Genomic DNA, 24,951 nt, shown 5'->3' with positions numbered 1-24,951 from the left:
ACTCAATCCCATCCCTTTCCCACGTTCCCGTTTGCACTTGGTCTTACGGGGGACTCTCGCTCCCAGCCGCTTCTCCAGCTTCCAGCCGCTTCACCCCAGCCCGAGTCCTCCTGGTGTTAAAATGTTTTATCATGCAAAAATTATGCGACGGAGACTACACCGTATACATTTGATATTGCCCTTGAGCGCTCCCAAGCATCATTAAAAGGGCTGCTGGCGCTCAGGCCTCTTGTGACAGTGGGTATCTGCAAGAAGGGACAGAATTTAAAATGCTCGCGCCCGCGTGGACAGAAGTCTGGCGGCCACCAGCGATTTCAGGATTTTTTGAATTAACAGCCTTGTGGGAAAGGAAAGCTCTCTCCCAAAGCCGGGGCTCAGACTATGCATGTCATGTCTGACATGACGCGTCAGTCAGACGCTCGGACTGATCTCTCTTGCATTAAAACACACACCATGCCGTGCTACCCTGTTGATTTGATGTGATAAACCCCAGAGACGCTGCCAACGGCCTTAATTGCTTCCCTGTTCATAACTGCAGCCTCCAGAAAAATGAGGTGGCAAGAAATCATTCATCCCAAATCATTTACTTCTGTGTTTTGGTGCTATTTATTGGACTAATAACACAGGAGCTCTTAAATAGAAACACTAATGATGCCAGGAAGAATCCACCCTACCAAACATCCATCTCCTCCTCCCGTAACTCCGCCAGTTAGTCCTTTCCGTACGAAACACGCGCAAGAATTAAAACCCCAGACCTAACAAACGCCTGCTCTGCTTCCTGGGACACACAAAATAAAAGAATTTCACACCTGACACCTCGAGGAAGTCAAACCAGGGGCCGATATTTTCCCCCTTAAGCCCCCAGGTGAACACAAGCCAAGTCCTGGCTCGCTTCCGAGCCACGGCAGGGCCGGCATTTTGTGAGGAGACACGGAAAAGGAATAAAAGCACCAGCCCGGCAGCCACGCAGACTTTATCCCAGCTATCAGCACAGAGCACAGCGTACAGAAGCGTATGGCAAGATTACACCTATGCATTTAGCTCCTCCGAGCCCATCCAGCACTTCATCCCCACCACCTCCACCTGCCAGCTCGTGGGAAGTCTGCACAGCAAAATAGTGTAAGAAACTAAAAAAAAAAAAAACAAAACAAAATCTTGCTCCAAACACTAAATCCACCCTCCTGCCCCAGCCAGGGCACCCGCAGGCTTTGGAGGACCGGACGGCGTATACGCTTCAAGTTCTCTGCAGCCAAGATTCAGTTAAAGTGTCAAACATTTATAGACTCCGTGGCTTTTCAGGTCAGCGGTAACTGCGCCGGCTCTCCCAGGGATAGCGCGGGAGACCTGGGCTAATGCGAAATAAAAAAAAGCTCTTAAAGAAATGGCACCTTGCCGCTCGCTCAGAGCATCTCCAATTTGCTCTCATTACAAGCGTCTTCAGCAGTCCCTGCGTTGCGAGGATCGGGAGGCGGCGGTGGCCAGGACTGCAGAGGTGACTGGACAGGAATTAATGCAGCTTCCCAGGACAGAGTCAAGAAGGCAGAATACTATTATTCTATCGCTTTGTGCTTGCAGTCACACCAAAATACCCATATATACAGAATTAAAAGAATAAATAAATAGGGATTTCTGTAAAAAGTGCTAAACAAGAGATGCTATCTGCGGGTGCTTTCGGCGGTTGTGCTGCTCCCCAGGGGTCGGGCACCGCGCGCGGGGCAACAACCACCACGGGCCACGTCTCCCAGTCCTCCCGCATCCTGCTTTTCCTTACAAATTACATCAGCACCCACGGCTATTTTTCCTTTTTGAGAACAGTTCTCACTAATGGGCAACAGAGGTACCGATGCTAAACTCTCTCCTTGTGAATTAGAGAGGATTAAGGACTAAAGCGGGATTACAATCAACGTTCCCGGGTTTGCTGCTGTCCAGACCACATTTCATTGCTATCAGCTACATAGAAACACTAACTCCCTCCACGATCCAAGGGGAAGAACATCACCACCAAACACCGCCCCAAGCCAAAACACATCGAGATATTTGAGCGGGTCTGGTTTTGCTGTATTTGCTCAAGTTTGTCCCTGCTCACTGCCTGGGCGCACTCGAAGTCGGGGCTCGGGTACCTCCATCAGCTGTTGTGGAAACTATTTCCATGCCCCGAGGCCAACTCTGGGATATTCCCGATATTCCTGCTGAGCACAGGCGGCCTGCGGAGGCAGCAGCTGCACTTCAGAGTCTCAGCTCAACAAGAAATGCCATTTTCTCGCGTGTTTTCTCAGATTCCAAGGGGCAAAGCATGCGCCATGGCCTCCCCGGTCCAAACTTGGTACAGGATCGTTTCACCGCCATGTAATTTCAAAAAAATTTGCTGTGTTTGAGATAGAACGAGGCTACGCGGGCAAGAGATGGACTCACAATTTGAAGAATTCATTCTGAGGTGAGCAAACTAAGCCTTCCAGATATCCGACGGCAGAAGCATCCGATCAGCTGGCTGCTGGCAGTGAAGAGTGAGCCCCTGTATCAACGTGAGCCACATCCCCACTTTAATGCCAGACTCATTTATGGGCTTGGAAGAGCGGAATAAAAAAGAAATTAAATATGGAATAAAAATTAACCTCTTGCAAATCAACTAAAATATGCCCAGAGTCACGCTGCTAGAACTGGGTATTTCTGTTCCAAAGGCAGGGACTCGGAGGGAGGCAGCTCTCCCATCCCGCTTCCAGGGCAAGTGCTTGGGGCGCAGGTCTCGTGTCCCCACAGTGTCACCGGCCGCTCCAGCCGAGGTGACCGTGCTGACACGTCCCGGCCTCTGCCACAGCTGCAGCGTTAAGCCACCTTCTGCTTTTGGACACACACAAGCGGAGCCAGGCAATCGGCTTGAGCTAAGGCCGGTGAGCCAGAGAGCCATTAAGGTAATTCAAACTGCAGGACACCATCTTCCCCCTCCCATCAAATTTCCATCTACACATAAAAAATGAAAAATTAAATTAAAGCCGCGCATTCGCAGAGCATCGCGCTCAGCAGAGCGATGCAGCCAAAGTTCCCATGAATTCCTGACACCGCCTGCATCCCCATCCCGCACCCGAGCTCACTCGCAAGCCGGGATCCGATTTCTCAGGTTACAGGACACAGGTTCAACATTCGCCTCCGTGCGTTTTCAACATCACTCCCAGCACGGGCTGCCATGCTGAGCAACTCCGCAACCTCCCGCTTTGCCGACCCTACCAGAAGTTAGCAAATAGCTTGGAACCACCCTGACCAGCGCAGCCGGGTTTCTGCAGAGCGGTATCTTCTGCCTGATCTACACCTTGTTAGACAAAGTACGAGCTGAAAAGGAAATTTCGCTCACATTCGGGGTTTCTGTTTCATTCGGGGGCTCTGGTGTGCAGCCCCTCTGCTGCTCAACACCGCCCCTTCCCAGCACCTGGTACTAAAGACCTTTTGCCTTTACCAAATTCACGCCGGACAATTTTCCATCAACTGAAATGGCTCTTCGATGTATCCAGATGAGCAGGAACCCGAGTGCTGTTTTATTCAGGAACGTGGCACGCCTAAAACCGTGGCTGATGGCCGATGGAAACAAGATTTATGTGATTGCTTTGTATCCTGGGGTCACCAGTCATTCCTGAGCCCGGTGGCTGCTTTCGCTCAAATCAATTAATCGAGTCGGGAGGAGGATGAGAGGGAGAAGGACACGCTTCGTAGTGGGGGCAAAACAGAAGCACTACGGATCCAGGATCACTTCAGAGAGCAGCAACCCACAAACCTACTGGACTCTGGGGAATTATTTATTTAGAGATCTGGCATCACTGAGACTACCCTTCCTTCAAATTTTAAATCATCCCCTCACAGAATACACTAAAGCTGAAGTGAGCCACCCAGTATAACCCAGACGGACCTACGTGTGGACACACGCATTCGGGTCTGCAATGGGGATGATTACGCCCCTGGTTTAGAGATGGAGCCGTTTTCTCCTCAGCAGAGATCTTTTGAGTAAAGAGTTATTTAAAGCCAGTCATATTCAGGAGTAGAACAGGATTCTGTGCCCAAACTTTGCATATACATTTTCGCAAGACTTAAAAATACCCTTCTGGGCAGCTCAGATGTTCCCTCTGCTTGGTGGCACTTCTAAGAAGAACCAGGTGGGCCTCCCATTCGGTTTCAGAATGGCTGCATTATTAAAAATAGGTCTGTCTCCTTCCCCCTCTCTCAAGACTCCTCAGCAGCCCTTTGTTACGCTGCAAAGGGGTTTTATTTTGCTTGCAGAAAGAAAGAGAAACTGAAGAAGGCGTTATTCCTTACCTGGCCAAGGTACACTGCTTTACAGAGGACTGGAAAATATTGGTTGACTATATTAACATTCTAGAGCGGCAGAAAAGCAGTAATTGAAAATTCAATCACAGTCCAAACAGGACAGGGCAGAGCCAGAGGAGTCTGCGTTTAACTCTCACCTTCCCCTATGTCCATACGGCCCCGCAGCACGGGGAGCCCAGCCTGCGGAACAAAGCAGGGCAGGTTTCACAGCCCCGCAATTAAAGTCTGCTCCGCGTTCCTGCCCCGCGTCAAATATTTATGCCCAAGATGCCTTTACTCTTCTTTCGGAACACAATACCTGCCAGCGCTTCCCCACGGGTTCTCCATCACATGCTCTGCCCAACAAGCCCCAAGAGCAGCAATTTCTCCTTCAGCTGGGGATGTGCCAGGCCCCCGAACCCCCCAGATAACAGCTCCCTGGGGTGTCCCCCATTTGTCTCCTGCAGATTTCTCCTGCCGTTCCCCTACCTACACCCGTTAATTCCCTTCAGCTCTCTCAAGGTGTGTTTTTCTCTCCACACTTAGTCGGCACCAACAATTCCGGGCTCCATTTCCAGCATCAGAGAAGTCAATTAATGACTTTTACCGAGGCTTCCAAGAGCATAGATACAAATACAGCGTTTTAAAAATCACTCAAAAATTATCCTATACGGTAATTTCCCTAACTGTTACTAATTGCTTTGAATCATGTATGGATCTAGCTGTCAAAGGACGGCTAGGCTCCTCAGGTAGACACTTTCTATGCCAAAGCTGCTAGGAAAAAAATAATACAAAAAAATCTACAGAGAACAAAAGCTCTTCTCTTGAGGTAGAGGACATGAATTGTCAAACCCATTCACCTTAAATTATTAATTAGTAGTCAGTTCAAATAAAAAGAAAACCTTAACCCTCAACCCCCCTTCTCCCCCCACCACACACACACTTTGGAATTAATGTTTCGCACGCAACAAATAAGATCCCTCCCTGAAATAAGCTGCCTGACGCCAGAACAGCTTCCCCACTTAACATGCGACGGCAGAGAAGGGAAAAAGACAAAGCAGTGGGGGGGGGGGGGGGGGGGGCGGAGGGGGAAAGCTTCTCGCAAAAGGTGCTCATTGCTCTTCCACACCTATCGCTAAGGAGAAAGGTTTAAATAGGTTTAGTTTGAATCACGGGGCCACGAGGCAAGACCTGAGCAGAGCTGGCCCACCTCAACTCAACGACTGGTTTAACTGGACTCCTGGCAAGCAGTGGCCAGAAACCGGAGAAGCAACTCCAAACCCGAAGCCTGCCCTCAACCCACGGAAGGTGGACAAGGGCTGGCCGGGAAGAGGACTGAGTTTTGGTAGAGTTAATGCCAGGAAAGACCCAGGCACCGCTCAAATTCATCCCAAGTCATACGCAGCGAGGGGAATCCCGCACCAACCGGGGACGCCAGGAAAATCACAAAGTTTGGCTCTGCAACTCTTCAACTGCTAAAGAGTATTTTTTTTTTTATTTTATTCCTGTTGTCAGACTGTGAAAGCGACGCAATATTAACATTATAACAGGGACTCAGGAAATCAGAACTGTCCAGCTGGACAACTGAAATGCTACTAAAAATGTCACAAACCCCAACAGGTTACACGATGTCACCAGTAGAGTGACAATAAGCTGTCAAGTGACATCAGCAGCCTTGAAAGGAGTATAGCAAAAGCAATTAACCCCTTTCCTAATTGATAACTTTGGAATCAATAGCGCCGGTTATTGGCATTTGATGATATCACGTTCGCACGCATCTTACCTTTTGTATTTTGCTTTTTAGACATCTCAGCGTGTTTGCTCTAATTTCCAGCTACGCGGGAGGGGGGGAAAAAAAGAGAGTCCTTGCCCCGGAGCAGCTGGAATTCACACCCGCCCGGTACCAAGGCGGAGAGCGGCAGATAGACGGGTTGGGATGGCAAAATCCCAGCTGTGAGGGCAAACGGGGTCTGGAGTTGTCAGAAATTTGCTGACAGGCCGGCGGAGCACTACAGCTCCTTCCCCCGAAAAGCAGCTTCTTGTCACGGAGCCCGGGCGCAGCCGCTGGTGTCGGTCTTTTCAGGTTCTGAAAGAGAAAGAAGGGAGGGGAAAAAAAAAGAATAGAAATAAGAAAATTGCTGCCGTACTAACCAAAGCATACCCCGAGTCTCCCAGCTTGTCAGAGCGGCCTTGCTCACGCGTTTGAAGAGTAAAATTTCTATTTTGTTTAAAGGTGTGGGGAAACAACCGGCCAGAATAAAAAGCAACATTAAATATAAAGCAACGAGATCCCTACAGCCTTGGTACAGTTTCAACAGGCTTAATTCAAAGCTACTGTAAGACACCGTCCCTTCAGCACACGGGCAGTAGAACCAGGGAGGTTCAGAACCCATCATAAAAACAACATTTACACAAACGCCAGCGTTTACGGCCATAAGAGCAGACCGAGAGCGTGGTTCTACGCTCGGTGACAACACTCGTGACCGCACAAACTCTTAGACCTCTCGTGTGCGGACGCAAGCAGCATCCCAGGGAAGGCCAAATTCACTTTGCTGCCAGCACCCAAAACCTGACAAATATTAAACGCTTATTTCAACAGAGGACGGAAGACAACCCTCCTGTAGCGAGGCAGCACAGGGGCAGCTCCGCGGGGCGTTACATCCGTGTGTTTTCCTTCTGCTCCCGATGTAAGGAGCCAGGGAAAGCCGGGGCGGCAGCACCACATCAAGCGGGATGACAGGTTAAACAAAGAACAGCAGGAGAAACAAGGTAAGGGAACAATGGGGACCTCTCTGCCACCGAAAACCCGCCTCGCCCCAAGCAGGGAGCCGGCCCCCATCACAAAACCTCAAAGCCGTGTTCACAACAGAGCAGGAAAAAGCACCAAAATTGCCATTTCAATACGTAAAACACAGGTAACTGAAGATGCAAAATATTTTAGTAAACATCGGGAGACCTCGGACATTTTAGCAAAAGCCACGCGCTCTTGAAAAATGAAATGACAGCACTGAGGAACGCGCATCTCATTTGCTCCAGAAATAATTAGAAGTTCGCCTCCCGTCCACCCCGATGAGGAGGATTATTTTTAGGGATACGGTTTCCATGTCTGAGGAATTCAGACACGCTCCTGCAACTCAAGAACAGCGACACGGCCCCAGGGCTCAGCGACAGGGTCTTAACGAGCCTATTTTGATTTAAAAATAGACCTTTCCTATCATTAGGATTTTCCCTTCACAGGAGTTCAAAACTTATTCCTAAGCGGTGACCCTGGCAATCCAAATCCGAGACAGAGCCAACGCTCACTGTCTGCGCAAAACAAGACTGTGCAAAGGGATTTTTTTTACCTGGAAAGAGAGTCCCAAAAGAAGGGGTGGTTACAAACTCCTGCCTCGTCGCCTTCAGCTCTCCGAATTAAACGCCTTCATTCGCTTTGATGCCTCGCGGCACTAAATAGCACCTCGTAAAAAATGCGGCATTTGAAACTCTGCTCAAAAATAGAGAAGCCGGAGAATTTAGCGAGGGATGAAGCTGCTGCGTGGGGATGGTGAGCGGCCCCGGAGCCCAATGCCTGGAGACTGCCGGCAGGTTGAGCTCGGAGCTGGCGCAGCCGATGGGATTTGATTTGATTTGCACGATTACACCCAAGTTTCACTTCCCTGCCCGGCTGCTTCGTGTCCGGAGCAGGAAACACTCCGGCGCAGCCTCCAGCCGCTGGCAACCCCCGGCACCTCCTGTGATTTTAAGATAACGCTGGGTTGAGGAGAAGGCAAATACTCACGCACCGACCTATGACACCAGAGCTAAACGCCTGCCTTCGATATTGCTCAGAGATTTAAAACAAACAAACAAAAAGCCTCAACCCCACAGCTGTGCTTTAGAGACGTCTTTATAATTTCATTTTTTAAATAAAGACGAGCGTGCTGGAATCCGGAGGGAGCGTGGAAATACACAGGCACTGACAAAAGCCTGTCACGTCACGCTGGAGACTACTTTATGTGAACTCCCTCAACTTGTCTCAAACTTAATTCACGAAACAAAGGAACACTTAAAAACTGCCTCCGCACGTACATCCCCGAAAAGCAAATAACTGCGAGAACAATCCATCCAGATGAAGTCTAGAAACAAGCTGTGAAAAACCAAAAGTTGCCAGCAAAGAAGTTATCAGGAAATCTCCAAAAGCCTGAAAAACACAACACCTTATCACCCGAGAAATATAGTTTTAGCCACTTCAAAGGAGGAAAACAAACAGTAATTAAGTCTTGGGGGGAAAACAAACAACAAACGGCAGGTTCTGAATTACTCTTTGGCAAGCTAAATTCCACGCACAAAAGTAATAAAATAAAGGAGTGGAAACAAAACCCCACTGATGTATCTGATGGGTATGAAATGGCAAATCTTTACTCCTTGATGATGCAATTAATATTCTGGCCCATACACCCCGTGGTAAGGATCTAGAGCCGGTCACAAGTGGCTCTGGCTCGTGCCGAAATCGGGGTTCAGGCCTTCAGCTCCGCGTCTCTGCCGGCAGAAGGGCTGGAAATTTCAACACGGCAATTAGCCGGGAACCTTAATCAGAGCGGCATGAGGGGGCTGTAAAACACACAAGCGTTTTTAAAACCCAAGTGGAAATTTCAAGCCTGGTAAAATAGCAAAGGTTAATGCAAGTTCAAATAAACTCATTACAGGTGGGGAGCTCCTTCAGATAAGGGCAATATAAGGCTTATCCAGCCCACGGTACGTGGCTGTAGAAACCATAAAGCATCGATACAAAAACGTCAAGAAATCTACCTGCAGGATTAAAATAAAATATTGTAGTTATAACAGAATCAACGGGGGAGCAATACAACCCAAAGAAACCCAACTCCCTCCTGTTATGGCCAGAGCAACCAAACTCCTCCCAGAGCTGCCAGCGTTCAGCTGACGACGTAAAACTTTTCCAAATCACGCTGGAAACGTGCATTATTGTTAAATGCACAAATATCAGCATATTCCAGCTAATTGAGAAAGAAGGAACACATCCAAAATTTTACAGACAGCAAGTCAAAAGAGAACCGGCTTCTAAATCCCCCACCCGCGGCATTCTCTCGCTGCGCCGCTCTGGCTCCGTCTAGACGGATTATTTCAGCAAACTTTTGGAACTCAATAGCTCCCCGTTTGAAGGGAAAGATGATAAACAGCGAGAAATTTGTCTGGATTTTTTTTTTTTTATTAGTCTACGGAAGATGCTTTCGCCGAGAAACCTGGAGTTCTGAAGAATCGATAAATCTGCTCCTCGGGAGGGATTTTGATGGGGTTGCTCTGGGCCGGTGGCACCAGGGGCCGTCCCTGGCCACAGCATAATTCACGCCGTACAGTAGCATCTGGCTAATTGGCTTTTGAGTTAAGTAGTCCCTTACCAAGCTATTTTAATCTTGTTGATCGAGCACGTTAAGAGGCGTCTCTGTGAGTACACACAACAGCATTTCAGGAGAATAAATTGTCCTGTTTGTAATTTATAATCGTTCTCAAATAAAAATCCATTTTCCAAGACTCTGGCACTGCTGAGGAGCCGGGTGTTTGCCCACAGCACTGAGCCCCCCCTCCCGTCCCCCTCCGTAACGCACTCGGGCAAGAAGGGAATTAACTCAGTTTTACAGCGTGTCCTGGAAAAGAAAAAAAAAAAAAAAACAAAACCACACAATTACACTAGAAATTCAGGAATACGTGCTACCTGTGAGGAAGCCCAACGCGGAGGAGGAAGGTTAACGCACTGCGCACACAACACCCCAATGGTCCCACTGCCGGCCCCAGCATAGCACAGATTCTCACTGAATCCCCAAGGAGCTGAAACCCTGAGATTTGGGGGGATTTTGGCAAATACCTGTTAAGTTACAACAGCCCAAAATAAGCCTGTTTCATCTCTTGCGTTCAACAGATGCCTCCGTTGTTTCTGTTCGAAGAACTAACTCTCGTGCCCTGAAACAGCCCACGGAACGCATCAGGCCAAGGTTTTAATCAAAGCCAGGCAGCTTTATTACCCTGCGTCTGAAAGGAAGGAAGCGCAGAAAGCCCAACTGTAACCTGGGGCTTGTTTCTTTTTTTGGGGTTTGTTTTCTTTTTTTTCGGGTTTGGTTTTTCCCCGTCAAACGGAGACAAGCAGTTTTCAGAAGCTCCATCCACTCAACAGCGGCAGGGAGGGACCAGGGGCAGGAGCGGCACAGGGCTAGGAAGGCCCAACGCCGAATCCCCGCCTGCACAAAGCAGCTTCTCTTTCTACAAGTCCCTTCATGGGACTGGACGAAGGATCGTAAAATTATACAACACAAAGAACCATTTTAGGATTTAAAAAAAAAATAAAAAAAATAGTTGCTTAATATCACTCTTGGGGTTTGGGTTTCCCCCCCCAGTATTTCCTCAGGAATGAGCTGAACATTTAACCTCAGAGATAATTAGCTGTCTATATTCTGTTTAAATCCACACATTTATTGTTCTTTCACCGACTGCATTATGCAGAGCACGACTGGGCATTAGCTATTCTCAAACACCTACCTCTTATAAGCTAATTGTGTATCGTTTTGCAGCACAAGGAAGTAAAATTACATATTTCAGATGACAAAACACTCCCGTATCTCTTCTGATGATGCTATAAAACCTCGCCCAGAGTGGTTACAAATACTTCAAGAAGATAAAAGAGCAGACCCCTGGGTTTTGTGCTCTTCGGGAGGGGGCTGCAGTAGAAGATTCCTGGTCGGAGGCCGTTTCCCACACTCACTTCCCAGCTAAACGAGTCCTGGGAATCCCTGGTGGGATTTCTGACGCTTTTACGCCACGATGCAAATGGGGTGATTCCACAGGAGGGAAACACTCTGGAGTCGGACACCAAATTTTGCTTTCCCGAGGCAAAGATCTCTTTACACTTTGCCTTCGGGTCCTCTCTGCGTCCTTTCCCAGCCCGCTGCCCACGGGGAACAGCTGCAATGGAAACTCACACGCGGATGTTGGTCCTGGGTAATTTTTGCGTGGATTGCTACTATTTTTAGATTGTCTTTGCCAGCGTTGTGATCTGGAAGGGTCCCAGTGACTTGCCAAGAACTGTTTCATATTTAAGGGGATAAACGTAGATTAAATTTTACTTTTTATCAAACTGTCTAAAAAAATCAGAAGCTTTAAAAAGAAGGAAGGAAAAAATAATGGCAAATGTAGCAGAAGATGCCACCTTTCATTGTTCCACTTTAAGTAGTGAAAACATCCCTCATCTCCCCCAATTTAAATGGGAGGGAATGGGATTACTGGAGTTCTACTAGAAACCTTCTCCTCTCCTTCAGCTTTTCCTTTGGTTACAGCTAACCTCAAGGTCCCAAGAAAGAGCTTGAAAATATCATTAAAAATGAGCCCTATATGTTAATCACCAGATTTATTATTTTTAAAAAACGCAGTACCTGCATATCCCCCTTTAGATTGCAAGTCACCTTTAGAGCTCCTTTGTCCTGAATCCAACAAGAACCTTCTGCTTCAGGGTTGCATGGCTCAGAAAAATCATAAAATATTTAAATGTCCCTTGAAGAGTAAGCTACAATTTAAGAAAAAACAAACCCTTATGCATTAGACAACTCCTGCAAGAGGAGCTTGGTCTGGCAAACCTGAAGCGATGGTAACCTCTGCAGACGTTGCTACGGCCACGTACGTGTGATATACAGCAAAATAGCGGCTGAAGCCGCACACAACTTTCACACTGATCGTGTCTGAGAGTAAAGACAGGCGGCACACGCTTTGCTGGCCCAGCGCACACAAACTACATTATTAACGGAGTATTGCAATAAAGGAAATAAACGCCGAGGCCGCTAGCAGCAAGAGCAATGCCGTGTGACAGAGGGATAGCAATACGGACCCGAATGATGAGGAGATGAGGAGCTCTCATACCAAACGCTGCCCTTTCTGCTCCACCAAACCTTCTCCAGGTCTCCACATCCCCTGGATTCAGACCTATCCTCCAGCTGGACGGCATCACGGGGCACCCCCGCTTGTGTGAGCGAGTCCTTAGAAAGCACAAAGCCCCAGAGCCAAACAGTACGGCAAGACGCTCCGCACCCTCTGCCTGTAACATCCCAGGCAAAAAGGCCTCAAGATCTAGAACACCTCCAAAGAAAGACATGGCAGCCAGAGCTTTACAATGGAAGCATCCAGCGGGAAATGCAGCGCAGTCAGTGAGAAGCAGCCATCATAAAAAGCTCAAAATCATGAAAATAGTTGCCAGGCTCTGGCGGGACGCTGCAGCAGATCCCACAGGTAGTCGGTGGGCATCTAGAGTTCCTCTGATGGCAACCGGCTTTCCAAGAGAATCAATCAGACCATCACCCCTCCACAGAGATCGTCACACCCAGGGAGGACAATTACACTGGGGCAACCATTAATGCACCCCCAGAAAGAAATCCCACTCCCCTCACAGGATTTTCTCCCCTCTCCAAACCAAACAAAACCCTATTCTTTGCCTTCCTTCCTACGGCACCGTGGTGGAAGGCTTGTCTCCGTTGGGAAGGAGGCTTCACAACTTCTCTGCAACAGCTCCCTCTGCGGATACATTAACGTCTCTTTCTGCTCACTCAGGAAGCTCATCATCAATCACAAAACAAGAACAGCACCGGCGAGCACCCACAGGCAGGCAAGAGTGGGGATCAGGCACAGGAAGCCACCTCCTAACTTACTGCTGGGTGGCTTTCGCCTGGAGAAAATCCTGCGTGAATAAGTGCCTGGGGGGGGAAATTCAAGCTTTAGGTGCGCTAAAGACCACAGCTCTGTGGAGGTACAGGGGAAAATAACGCTTCCTTCTTTGCATCTCAGCCTGCTTCTCACCACCGTCATTAGTTAATTATTTGTGTTACGGTAACAACCAGAGGTGACAGAGCAAGATCTCCAAGCACACCGGGAGAGGATTCCTGCCCCTGGGATTTGGGAGCCGGGTGGGTATGGGAGGAGAGGCACGGTGGAGGCAGGGATGAAGGACGGCGGGTGGAAGCACTGTGTGAGCAGGGCTGTCTACGTGTCCCGGCTACGGCATAAATAATGTATTAATGCTGCCGACCGCTCGCTCCCCGTCAGTCACGCCAGCCCCGCGCGCCCACGGCTCGCCCCGACGGCCCTGACTCAGCGCCTGCCGGCTGCCCCACTGCCTCCCCCCCACACCCCATCCAAACCCCACTGCTCCAACCCACAAATCCCCTTCTGCAGCCACCCCTGGGCCCCCCCACTGCAACCCCCGCCCACCCCCCCGGGCCTGCTCCCCAGCCAGCCCCTTCCCCATCATTGGGGCTGTGGAGGGGGACTCTCCTCCTCATACCCCCCTGACACCCAGGCCTTCTCCCACTCCCCCCTCACTCCATCACTGTCACCCTTCACTCCCCACCCCCCCACACACACACAGGGCACCCCCTTCCCCACACAGCATCTCTCCTACTCCCCCCATTTCCCCACAGCCCACCCCCCAGGCTGTTCTCTGTCCCACAGAGCACCCCCTCTAAACCTCACAAGGCCACTCAGACCCCCCCCCCCTTCCCTTCATAAAGCCCCTCGCCCCCCCCAGCATCCCCTCATAAGGCCCCTCGGCCACCCTCATCACCTCACAATTCTCCTTGGGCCCGCTCACATCCCTCACAAGCCCCTTCGGACCCCCCCATCCCCTCACAAGGCCCCACAGCGACCCCCTCCAAGGCCCCTGGGCCCTTCATCCCCTCACAAGATCCCTCAGACCCTCCCATCCCCTCACAAGCCCCCTCCGGGCCACCTCACAAGGCTCCAAGCCCCACCTCCAAGGCCCCTCAGCCCCCGCCCTCCCCTCACAACACCCCTCAGATGCCCCCATCCCCTCACAATGCTCCTCGGACCCCTCACAAGCCGCGCCGGACCCCCCATTCCTTCACAAGGCCCTTCAGCGACCCCCTCCAAGGCCCCTCGGTCCCTCATCCCCTCACAACACTCCTCAGCGCCCGCCATCCCCCCAGAAGGCCCCACCGACCACCCTCTCCCCTCACAAGGCCCCTCGCCGCCCCCCCCCTCCCAGGCCCCTCAGCCCCTCAGCCCCCCCCTCCCCTCACAAGGCCCCACCGACCCCCGGCCCGGCCTGGCCCGACCCCCGCCCTCGCTCCCGGCCGGGCCCAGCCCTGCACTCACCGTCAGTGGCGGCGGGCCCCGCTCGCCCCCCCCTCACCTCAGGCCGCCGCGATGAACCGGGGAGGGGGGCGGGGGCCGCGGCCCGGCTGGAGCCCTCGGCACGCGCCAGCCAATCGGGAGGCGGCCAGCGCCCGGCAGCCAACGGCGGCGCGAGAACGCCGCACCGCGCCCGCCCTCCTGGAGGAGTCCACCAATGAGAGGGCGGGAAAGGCCCGGCTCGGCCCGCCTTCCTTCGTCTCCAGCCAGTCAGATACGAAACGGGGGAGGGGCCGTGAGCTCCTGGCCAATGAGAGGGCAGAGCGGTGCCGCTGGGCGCGCGGGGACACGGCGCGGCGCGAGGAGGACAGCCAATGGCGAAGCGGCCCAGCCGACACGACGGCGAAGTCCCCGCCCTCGCCTCGGCGGAGAGGCGTGGCCAACCCCGGCCGGGAGCCAATCGCATCCAGCAATGCCGAGGCCCCGCCTCCAGGAGGGGCGGGGCGGCGGGAGCCGAACGTGGACGGAAACTGCCGAGAGCCACCGCCCCGCGGCGGAAACACCCGAGTGGGGAGCCCAGTGTCAGCGGGTTCGCGTCCCGGCTCGTCCCGAACCGCCGCACCGCCTCCAGCCCCGTCGGCCCCGGGGGGGGCACCGGAGCTGCGGGCCCGGCAGGGGCTGGCGGGGGCTTCGCGTAACAGTCTGCACAGGTCACCCTGCAGTGGTTTGCACAAGCCCCTACGCCATCGTTCATGCAAGACCCCATGCAATGGCTCGCACGAGCCCCCCGTGCAACAGTTCGCACGAGCCCCTCGTGCATCGCGTCGCCGACATCCCCCAGCAATGGTTTACCGGCGGCCTCGTGCCCTGCCGCGCCGTCCCTGCCCCTTGCGCCGAGCCAAGGACCGAGGCAGCAGCGACAGGGAACCTTCGTGTTCACAACGCCCGGTGTCACCCCCCCGCCGCCCGCCTGGGCCCCCCCAGCTCCTCGTAGGCCTCCTGCAGCTCGATGAAGCGCCGTTGGGCCTCTTCGGCCCGCTGCCGGTTGTGGTCCGGGTGCCAAACCTTCACCAGCTCCCGGTAGCTCCGGTGCACGTCCTCGGCGGAGGCGCCGGCCGGGAGGCCCAGGACCTGGAGTTGGGGGGGGAGAGGGACGCGTTGGGTGATTATCGGGGGGGGGGGACACCACCGGGCTCGCCCCTGGTGTGCCCTGCAGCCGGAGGGGACCCCAAAAAGGGGGTCCCCCCAGTACGGGAGCAGCCAAACCCCATGGGTGCCCCAAACACAGCGTCCCCCCGCAGCATCCTTCCCCCCGCAGCATCCCTCCCCCAGCAGCATCCCCCCCCTCCACCACCCCGTCCCCCCCGGTACCCAGCGCTGCATCCCGCACCTCATATGCCCACTGCTGCCGCTGGCTCCAGCTCCTCGCTCCGAAGCCGGTGGTGGGAGGCTGGGGTGGGGGGTCACCGGCCAAGCCCAGGGTCTCTGCCAGGAGCCGGATGGCGTGGAGGGGCAGGAGCAGGAGCTCGGTGGCGGCGCGGGGCAGGGCCAGGAGGGTGCCCAGCACCCCGGCGGCACCGCAGAGCCCGCGGCAGGCGAGGGGGGCGGCGAAGGCCAGGCAGGCCAGCCCCAGGTGATAGAGCCGGGCAGGCAGCCTGGGCAGCGGCGTCCCCCGGGGTTTGTAGCGCCGGTGCCGCTGGGCTGCCACGCTGGCGGCCAGGCTGACCGGCAGCACTGCCAGCACCCAGCCCTGGAAGAGGAAGGAGGCGAGGAAGGCTGCGGCCAGGACGCTGGGGGCCTCCGCCGTCTGGTCCCCCACCGAGGAGACCAGCTGCACCCCCAGCCCCACGGCCAGGGGCTGCGCCAGCAGCACCGGCACCCAGGGCAGCCCCAGCGCCGCCACCAGCCCGAAATACGTCCCCACTGTCACCTGCCCCGCCAGGCGCAGGGGGCTGAGGGCCGGCACCGTCCCACCGCGGTCCCCGGCCACCCCGACCCCGTTGGCGGTGGCCACCCAGCCGGGGATGTGCCAGAAGTCCCAGAGCCAGCCGGCACCGAAGCCGCCCAGCGTCAGCATCCAGAGCAGCGCGTGGCTGTCCCGGCCCAGGTAAATGTGGTGCAGCCCCAGCGGCCCCCCCAGCGCCCACAGCCCGTAGGCCACCAGCAGCCGCTTGGCCATCCTCCCCCTCGCTGTGGCCACCGGCTCAGTGGGGCTGCCCTGGGGGTCACCGCCCCGGCGGGCACCGGCACAGCCCCGGCATCCGGCACCCTGCGGGGTGGAGAGTGCAGTCAGGGACCCCAGGTCACGCTGTGTGTCCCCCCCCCTGTGCCAGACCCCCCAAGTGACCTGCGTGCCCACTCATGGCCAGTGCATGCCCTCCCGGAGGTCCTGCGTGCCCACCCAGGGTCCCACGTGCCCACCCAGAGCTATTGCATGCCCGCCTGGCTGCCATGTGCCCACCCCGGGCCGGTGCGTGCCCACACAGCGCCCTGCACCCCCACCCCCCCCAGGATGCCCTGGGCCCACCCAGGGTCCCGCATGCCCCCCCAGCACCCTGAACCCCCACCCTGCGCCCACCCTGGGTCCCGCATGCCCACCCAGGGCTGGTGCATGCCCCCCATCCCGGACCCCCTGGGCCCACGCAGGGTCCCGCGTGCCCACCCAGCACCAGTGTATGCGCACCCAGCACCCTATGAGCCCACCCGGGGCCGGTGCCCCCCCCGCCGGCAGCCCCCCCCCCCCCCCATACCCCACTCCGGGGGGGGGTTCCAGCCCACCCTGACCCACCTCTCCCTGCCGAGCTGCCGGCGGCACCGCTCCCCCTGCCAGACTTTGCCCCGGCACGACAGCGGGCAAAGGGCACGCCATCGCCATCGCCGCCGTCGCGGGGACCTGGGGGGGGTGGGAGGGGTGGGGGGGGGGTGGGCCACAGGGTGCCCCACTCCGGCACCCCCAGCCCCGTACCCCCTCCCGGGGTGCGGCACACCATGGTGCCTGGTATTGGGATACACGCTGCGTGGCGGATGGGACCCACACCCCCCCCCCCCACCCCGGTGCAGGGAGTCGTCGCCCCCCCCCCGCTCCCCGCCGGTGCAGGGTCCCCCCCCCCAGGCCCCCCCCGCAGCCCCTGTTTGCTCAGCCGTCGCCGTGTTTGCAGGGATTAACCGGCTGCGGCCGCCAATTTGGGCTCATCCATTATTAACGGCCCCGCAGCCGCCCTGCGCCGGTGGGGGCGAGGGGGGGGGACACACGACTCAGCCCCCGTTAGCGGGGCCCAGGGAGCTGCGAATCCTCCCCCCCCCACCCCCACCCCGAGCTCAGCACCCCCCGGGCGGGGCGGTCGGATGGGCTTTGGGGGTCCATCGCCCCCCTGGGGCTGGATGGGGACCCCCAGAGTCCCCCCCCCTTGGGGTTTGGGGGTGCACCCCCCCCACACACACTGCTGCCCTGGGATGGAGACCCCCAGAGTCTCCCCCCCCGGGGTTTGGGGGTGCATCGCCCACCTCTCACTGCGGCCCTGGGAAGGAGACCCCTAGAATCTCGCCCCCCTGGGGTTTGGGGGTGCATCACCCGCCCTCTCCCTGCTGCCCTGGGATGGAGACCCCCCAGTTCCCCCCCCCCGGGGTTTGGGGGTGCATCCCCCCCCCCACTGCTGCCCTGGGAGGGAGACCCCCAGAGTCTCCCCCCTCGGGGTTTGGGGGTGCATCCCCCCCCCCCACTGCTGCCCTGGGAGGGAGACCCCCAGAGTCTCCCCCCCCGGGGTTTGGGGGTGCATCCCCCCCCCCCACTGCTGCCCTGTGGCTGGATGCCCCCCCCCCGGGGTTTGGGGGTGCAATGCGGCAAAGCCCCGGTTCTCTTGGGGGTGAGGGGGGGGGGGCTGAGAGGTCAGGACGCCTGGGGGTCCCTGGGGTGCGCCCCCCCACCACCACCACCCCGGGGATGCCGGCGGGGGGTGGGGGATGCTGGCGGCTCCCTCCCCCCCCCCGCCCCCCCCCAGCCTGGGCTGCCCGTCAGGGCGGGCTGACAGCGGCCCCCCCCCCGCGCTGCCCACCCGCGCCTGGCTGCCTCCCTGACAGCGGCTCCCGCCGGACCCCGGCCCACGCTCCGCTGCCCCCGAGCCCACGCCGGGGGGGCCCAGCCCCGCCAGCCTGCACCTGGGGGGGGGAGGGCACCCCAATCGGACCCCTACCGGCCCCCCCCGGTACCCCCCCGGGTTGGCGGAGGCTGCGGTGCCGTCCCCCCCGTCCCCCCCGTTCCGGCTCAGAATCGATGCGGTGAGGGGAGGGGAAGGGGGGGGGGGGGGGGCGCGGGGGGGTGGGGTGGGGGCGGGGGTCTCGTGTCCGATCGATCTCTTTAAGTATCTGGATTTAAAAATGTCAAATTTGCCTCCGGCGAGCGGAGCCGGCGGTCGATGGGGCTGGGGGGGGGGGGGACCGGGGGCGGGGGGGGGTGGGGCAGAGCCCCCCACAGCGGCCTCAGTTTCCCCGGGTGGGGACATGCGGAGCCGGGGGGTGGAGGGGGGGTGTGGGGTTGCAGAGGAGCCTGCGGGGGGTCTCGGGGTGCCCCAGCCCGGGGGGGCGGTGCCATAGGGGGCTCCCCCGCCCCCGTCCCCCCCCCCCCCCCCCGAGCGCCCGTAATTGGTGCCATTGATCAGCGCCGGCCACCAGCGTTTAAGGCATCGATTTGGGGAGCCTTGCCGCGAATTGGAGCATCTGTCACCGCCCGGGGACCTGGCCGAGGACACGCGGGGACCCTGCCCACCCCCCCAAACCCCCCTAACCCCCCCCCCCCTCAACCACCCCGCAGGCAGCCGGGGCGGGGGGTCCCCGGCCGCATGCTGTCCCCTCCTGTTCCCTGCGTGTGGCCGCGCACAGCACCGGGGACACACGCGTGTCCTCGTGCACGCGCGTGTCCTCATGCACTTACATGCCCCAATGCACCTGAACACCCTGCTGCGCACCTGTGTCCTGAGGCACACGCGTCCCCACGCACACGCATGTCCCACTGCACACACCTGCCCCAATGCACATGTGTGTGCCCATGCACATGGGTACCCTGATGCTCACGCATGTCCTGATGCACACGTGTGTCCCCTTGCACATGTGCGTCCCCACACAGGTGTGCCCTGATGCTCAAACATGTCCCGATGCACGTGTGTGTGTCCCGATGCACATGTGTGTCTCCATGCACATGCGTACCCTGGTGCTCACACATGTCCCGATGCACACGCGTGTCCCAATGCATGCATGTGTCCCCATACAGGTGTGCCCTGATGCTCATACATGTCCCAATACACACACGTGTCCCCATGCAGGTGTGCCCTGATGCTCACACATGTCCCGATGCACACGTGTGTCCCCATGCAGGTGTGCCCTGATGCTCACACATGTCCCGATGCACACGTGTCCCAATGCAGGTGTGCCCTGATGCTCACCCACGTCCCAATGCACACGTGTGTCCCCATACAGGTGTGCCCTGATGCTCACACATGTCCCGATGCACACATGTGTCCCCATACAGGTGTGCCCCGATGCTCACACATGTCCCAATGCATGCGTGTGTCCCCATACAGGTGTGCCATGATGCTCACACATGTCCCGATGCACACGCGTGTCCCCCTGCGGGTGCGCCCTGATGCTCACCCACGTCCCGATGCCCGCACACGCCCCGATGCCCACATGCCTCCTGATGCACACGCGTGTCCTCATGCACGTGTTACGTCCCCACGCAGACGTGCCCTGACACACACGCGCGTCCCGACGCACCCCCGTCCCAGCGGTGACACGAAACCCACCCACCCCCCACCCCCCCCGCCTCCAGCACCGTCCCCGCACCCGCGGCTCACGCCTGTCCACCCCGGGTGCCACCGGCCGCACACCGGCTGCCACCCACCGGGCCGCGGGGCCGGTTGAAGGCATTTCCCCCCCCTCCTCTCCCCCCCCGCCCCCCCGGCGTGTCACGCCGCCCTGTCACTTTGCCGGTAATTAATGCAAACGCCGGGGCCGGAGTCCCCCCGGGCTCGTCCATCACTGCCAGCGCCGCCCCGCTCCCCCGCCGCCGGTATTAGGGGAATTTTTATATGTATTAGCTGTTGATGCACATTAATACATTAAAAATGTCAGCGGTGGAGGCCGGCTAATTGTCTGATTTAAATGTCTATTTGTCAGCGCCCGGCTCAGGTGGGCATGAGGCGAATCTCCAATGAGGCCCCCGGCCCCACAGCATGGGGGGGGGAGCCCCCCCCCCCCCCCCCGCGCCGTACCCCGCGGAAGGGTTCGGGGGGGACGATACACTCGAGGTGACTGGCGCAGGGCCGGGGGGGGGGTGGGGGGGATTCGTCCCCCCCCCCGCCCCGTGCCCCGGCCACCCGTTTAATTGCCGGCGGGGGGGGAATGTGTCCCTGCGCCCGCCATCTCCTGCATCCCTAATTAAACGCCGCTCGGGCAAGAGAATTCCGCCGGGCCGGCCCCGCAGCCATCCATCTCGGCAGCCCCGCCAGCGCTGGGGGGGTGGGGGACACGACAGACGGGAGGGGACGTAAATCCCCCTGCCCAGGATCCCCTTCCCAGGGGATGCCCCGTCCCCGCCCCCGCCGGAGCTGGGTGATGGTCCCCCCACGGCTGAGACCCCGCAGCTCATCACAGCAGTGGCTGGGCACCCGCCTCGCGCAGGGCCGGGCGGTGTTTTGCGGGGGGGGGGGGTGGTGTCTCATCCGCACACCGAGTTTCCCGTGTCCCCCCCCCGGGGTGGTGCCGAGCCCCGCAGCCGCTCGGGGTGTGTGTGTGTGTGGGGCTGCCCCACACGGGTCCCGCTGCGGTTGCCCCTGGGTGGGACACCCCGCGCTGTCCCCGGCCCCGACCCCCCCCCCCCGCTCACCCTGTCCCGAGCCCCCCCCGTTGCCGAGGGGCGGCCGGCTGCAGACCCCCAGCCCCCCCAGCTGCCTCCTCACCAATTAGCAGCAGACACTAACGAGCCGGGGGGGGGCTAGCAGGGGAGGGCTAGAGGTGCCCGGGGGCTGGGGTCTGGGGACCGGGTGCAGGGGGGGACCCGGACGGGGATGGAGCCGGGGGGGGGGGGCGACACACACAGACGGAACGTAGTGGTGGCCCCCCCCGGAACACGCGATGCTCTGCCCGCTCCTGCCACCCCCCCTCCCCCCAAAAAGCTGCCGCGGGCACTCGAACGGCCCCGGGGGCGGGGGGGGAGAGACACGGGCTCCGCATCGGGACGGCCCCGAGAGCGTCACCCGCGGCCCCCCCAGGTCTCCCCCCCCGCCCCCCCCGCCGCCGGCTGCTGGTTTATTGTTGCCGTTCAAGGACAATTTTCATCCAATTTCGGCCGGCCCGGCTTTATTGCCGCCCGCCCGGGGTGGACGCGCCGCGCCCGGCCGCACCGGTCCATCCATATTCATTTGCGCCAGGGCTCCGCGGCCCCCGCTGCCCCCCGGCCGGGCTGCGGCGGGGCGGGGGGGGGGGGGGCACGCACGGCCGAGCCACCGGGAGAGGAAGGGTGATGGCCCCGGGGACCAGGCACCGGCACCGGGTGTCATTCACCGGGTGCTCGGGATCAGCACCGGCACCGTGCACCAGCACCGGGACCGGGTGCCATGCACGGCTGCTAAGGACCAGCACCGTGTACCGGCACCGGGTTACCGGCACCATATGCCACGTACCGGGTGCTCGGAACCGTCTACCGGCATCGAGGAACCATGCACCGGGTGCTCGGAACCATGTAGCGGCACCGGGGACCGTGCACCGGGTCCTCGGACCCTTCACCGGCACCGGGGACCATGCTCCGGGTCCTCGGAACTGTGTACCAGCACCGGAGGCCATGCACCGGGTGCTCGGGACACTTCACCGGCACCGGGGACCATGCTCCGGGTCCTCGGAACTGTGTACCGGCACCGGAGACCACGCACCGGGTGCTCGGGACCATGTACCGGCACCGGGGTCTATGTACCGGCACCGGGAACCACGCACCGGGTGCTCGGGACCCTGCACCGGCACCGTGCACTGGGCACCGCCGGGGCCGTGCCGCTGCTGGCTGCGGCCGGCGGGTCCCCGGGGGCCGCGGAGGCAGATGGCGAACGCAGCGAGGCCGCCCCCAAGCCCCCCCCCCCCCGTGCCGGCCCCCGGGGGCGGTGGGGGGGGGCCGGTCTGCATCGATTCCTGCTCCGCGCCCGCGGCCGCCTCCGCCCCGGGCTCCGCTCCCGGCTCCGGCCCCGCAGCCGCCGGGGGAGACGTGCCCGTCCCCACCGGGGTGACCCACGGCATCGCCCCGGGTCCTGGGGGAGGGGGGGGTGGGGGGACGTCCCCGCCGCTGGCACCCGCCCGGGGCCGGTGTGGGAGGGCTCAGCCCCGGCGCTGGGCTCGCAGCCCCCGTGGCTCGCAGCCCCGAGGCCCCCTAAGCCCGGCCGCCCCCCCCGCAGGCACCGGGGCAGGCTCCAGGCCGGGAGCCGGAGCCGGTCCCCCCCCTCCGTGTCCCCCCCCCCCCCCCCCCCGTCGCTGCTCCTGCCGGGGCTGACCTTTCTCGCCGCCGGCGGTATTTTTATCCCCAGCCTTGTCCCCCCCCCCCGCCCCCGGCGCTGGGGGTAACCGGCCCCCCCCCCCTCCCCGCGCTGTCCCCTCGCGTCCCCGCGGCCAGAACCCGGCCACCCGCTCCCCCCGCCCCAGCCCTCGGTGCCTGCTAATTAGCACTCGGGCTTCCCCTCGCAGCCTGCCTAATTAATTCGCTGTTGCCGCTCATTAGGATCAGCCGGGGGGGGGGGGGGGGCGGCGACCGGGCGGCGGCGGGACTCCGTCGTCCCCGTCGCTCCCGTCTCCGGGGGGAGGCACCGGTGGCACCGGGACCCCGGCCCCCCGGGGGGGAGGGGGGTGTGTGTGTGTGGGGTGAGCCGGGGGGGTGGGGCGGGGGGGGGAATGCTCCAGCCGCCGTAATTTGTTGCACAAACATCGGGCGGGTGTTTGGGCTCGCATTGATCCTCCCGCATAAAGGGGCCATAAATCCATCCCCAGCGCGGCTGATTGATCGCCGCCCTTTGGAGGGAGCGGCCCGGGCTGCAAATCCCGGCACCGGCCGGCGGGGGGGGGGGCGGGGGGGCCGGGGACACACACACACACACACACACACACACACACACACACACACACACGGAGGGGGTGCGGGGGGAGCATCGCATCCCCCTCCCCGCATGCAGCACGCACAGGCAGCACATGCATCCACACACGTGCACTGAGCATGCACACAGCAGGCACACGCGTGCATCACGCACACACACGCACACACACGCACACACGCGCACACAGCAGGCACACGCGGACATCACGTGCACACACGCACACACACGCACACATCAGGCATACGCGTGCATCACGCACACACACACGCACACACACAGCAGGCACACGCGGGCATCACGCACACACACACGCACACACACGCACACAGCAGGCACACGCGGGCATCACGTACACACACGCACGCACACACACACATCAGGCACACGCGTGCATCACGCACACACATGCACACACACGCACACAGCAGGCACACGCGGGCATCACGTACACACACGCACGCACACACACACATCAGGCACACGCGTGCATCACGCACACACATGCACACACACGCACACAGCAGGCACACGCGGACATCACGCACACACACACGCACTGCGCACACACACACACAGCAGGCACACGCGGACATCACACACACACGCACACAACAGGCACACGCATGCATCACGCACACACACGCACATGCACACACACAGTAGGCACACGCGGGTATCACGCACACACACAGCAGGCACATGCGGGCATCACGCACACACACGCACACGCATGCACACGCACACAGCAGGCACACGCGTGCATCACACACACACGCACACACACGCACACAGCAGGCACGCGCGTGCATCACGCACACACACGCACATGCACACACACAGCAGGCACACGCGGGTATCAGGCACACACACAGCAGGCACATGCGTGCATCACGCACACACGCACACACAGCAGGCACACGCGGGCATCACGCACACACACGCACACGTGCACAGAGGCACAGACCACACACACGCATGCACGCACATGCACAGAGGATACGCACATGCACACACGACGTGCACACACATGCACACACATGCGCAGAGCATCCACACGTACGCACACGGCAGGCACACACAGACACGAGCGCGTGCACACATGCACAGAGCATCCACACGTACGCACAGAGCATCCACACACGTGTACACACGCACACGGCATGCACACACACAGACACACATGCACAGAGCATGCACACGTACACACAGAGCATCCACACTTACGCACAGACCATACACACATGTACACACGCACACGGCATGCACACACACAGACACACATGCACAGAGCATGCACACACACGTACGCACATGCACAGATCATACACCCACACAGAGCATGCACGTACACACATGCACGGCGTACACACAGACACACGTATGCACAGATTATGCACACACGTGTACACACACACGTACACAC

The 24,951-nt window shown here is 59.0% G+C and overlaps 2 protein-coding genes across 5 annotated transcripts in view; both read right to left on the bottom strand.

Annotated features, from left to right (window-relative positions):
• SPATS2 (spermatogenesis associated serine rich 2) overlaps window positions 1-14,576 on the bottom strand; it is a 31,149-nt gene extending 16,573 nt beyond the window's left edge. For 2 of the 3 annotated variants that reach the window (XM_054183268.1, XM_054183271.1), the window contains exons 1-2: window positions 14,434-14,576; window positions 6,074-6,376 (exon numbers count right to left, since the gene is read on the bottom strand). In XM_054183268.1, the coding sequence (XP_054039243.1) occupies window positions 6,074-6,098 (25 nt within the window). In that variant the 5' untranslated portion in view covers window positions 6,099-6,376; window positions 14,434-14,576. Of the gene's footprint in view, window positions 1-6,073; window positions 6,377-7,634; window positions 7,775-14,433 lie in introns of all 3 variants that reach the window. The other variant, XM_054183270.1, reaches the window with a different exon arrangement.
• An 84-nt stretch (window positions 14,577-14,660) lies between these two features.
• Window positions 14,661-17,253, bottom strand: DNAJC22 (DnaJ heat shock protein family (Hsp40) member C22). 2 transcript variants are annotated; one of them, XM_054183273.1, is made up of 4 exons: window positions 17,198-17,253; window positions 16,340-16,678; window positions 15,800-16,159; window positions 14,661-15,540 (listed from the first exon to the last, which is right to left on the bottom strand). In XM_054183273.1, the coding sequence occupies exons 2-4, from the start codon at window positions 16,586-16,588 to the stop codon at window positions 15,361-15,363; spliced, it is 789 nt and encodes a 262-aa protein (XP_054039248.1). In that variant the 5' UTR covers window positions 16,589-16,678; window positions 17,198-17,253; the 3' UTR covers window positions 14,661-15,360. The 2 variants fall into 2 exon arrangements, with proteins under 2 accessions (XP_054039248.1, XP_054039247.1); XM_054183272.1 differs by having other exon boundaries at window positions 15,800-16,678.
• Between the last annotated feature and the right edge of the window lie 7,698 nt (window positions 17,254-24,951).

This window comes from Rissa tridactyla, chromosome 24, assembly GCF_028500815.1.
Source record: "Rissa tridactyla isolate bRisTri1 chromosome 24, bRisTri1.patW.cur.20221130, whole genome shotgun sequence".
Classification (NCBI taxonomy): Eukaryota; Metazoa; Chordata; class Aves; order Charadriiformes; family Laridae; genus Rissa; species Rissa tridactyla.
Note: the sequence above shows the minus strand (reverse complement) of the source record. Positions and strands in the feature narration are given on the sequence as shown.

Excerpts from the sequence above, each read along its gene's own strand:
- DNAJC22 (XM_054183272.1), bottom strand. The coding sequence starts at position 16,588 with ATGGCCAAGCGGCTGCTGGTGGCCTACGGGCTGTGGGCGCTGGGGGGG. Across the intron at positions 15,541-15,799 it reads GGCAGCAGTGGGCATATGAG|GTCCTGGGCCTCCCGGCCGG; the intron begins GTGCGGGATGCA and ends CCCCAACTCCAG.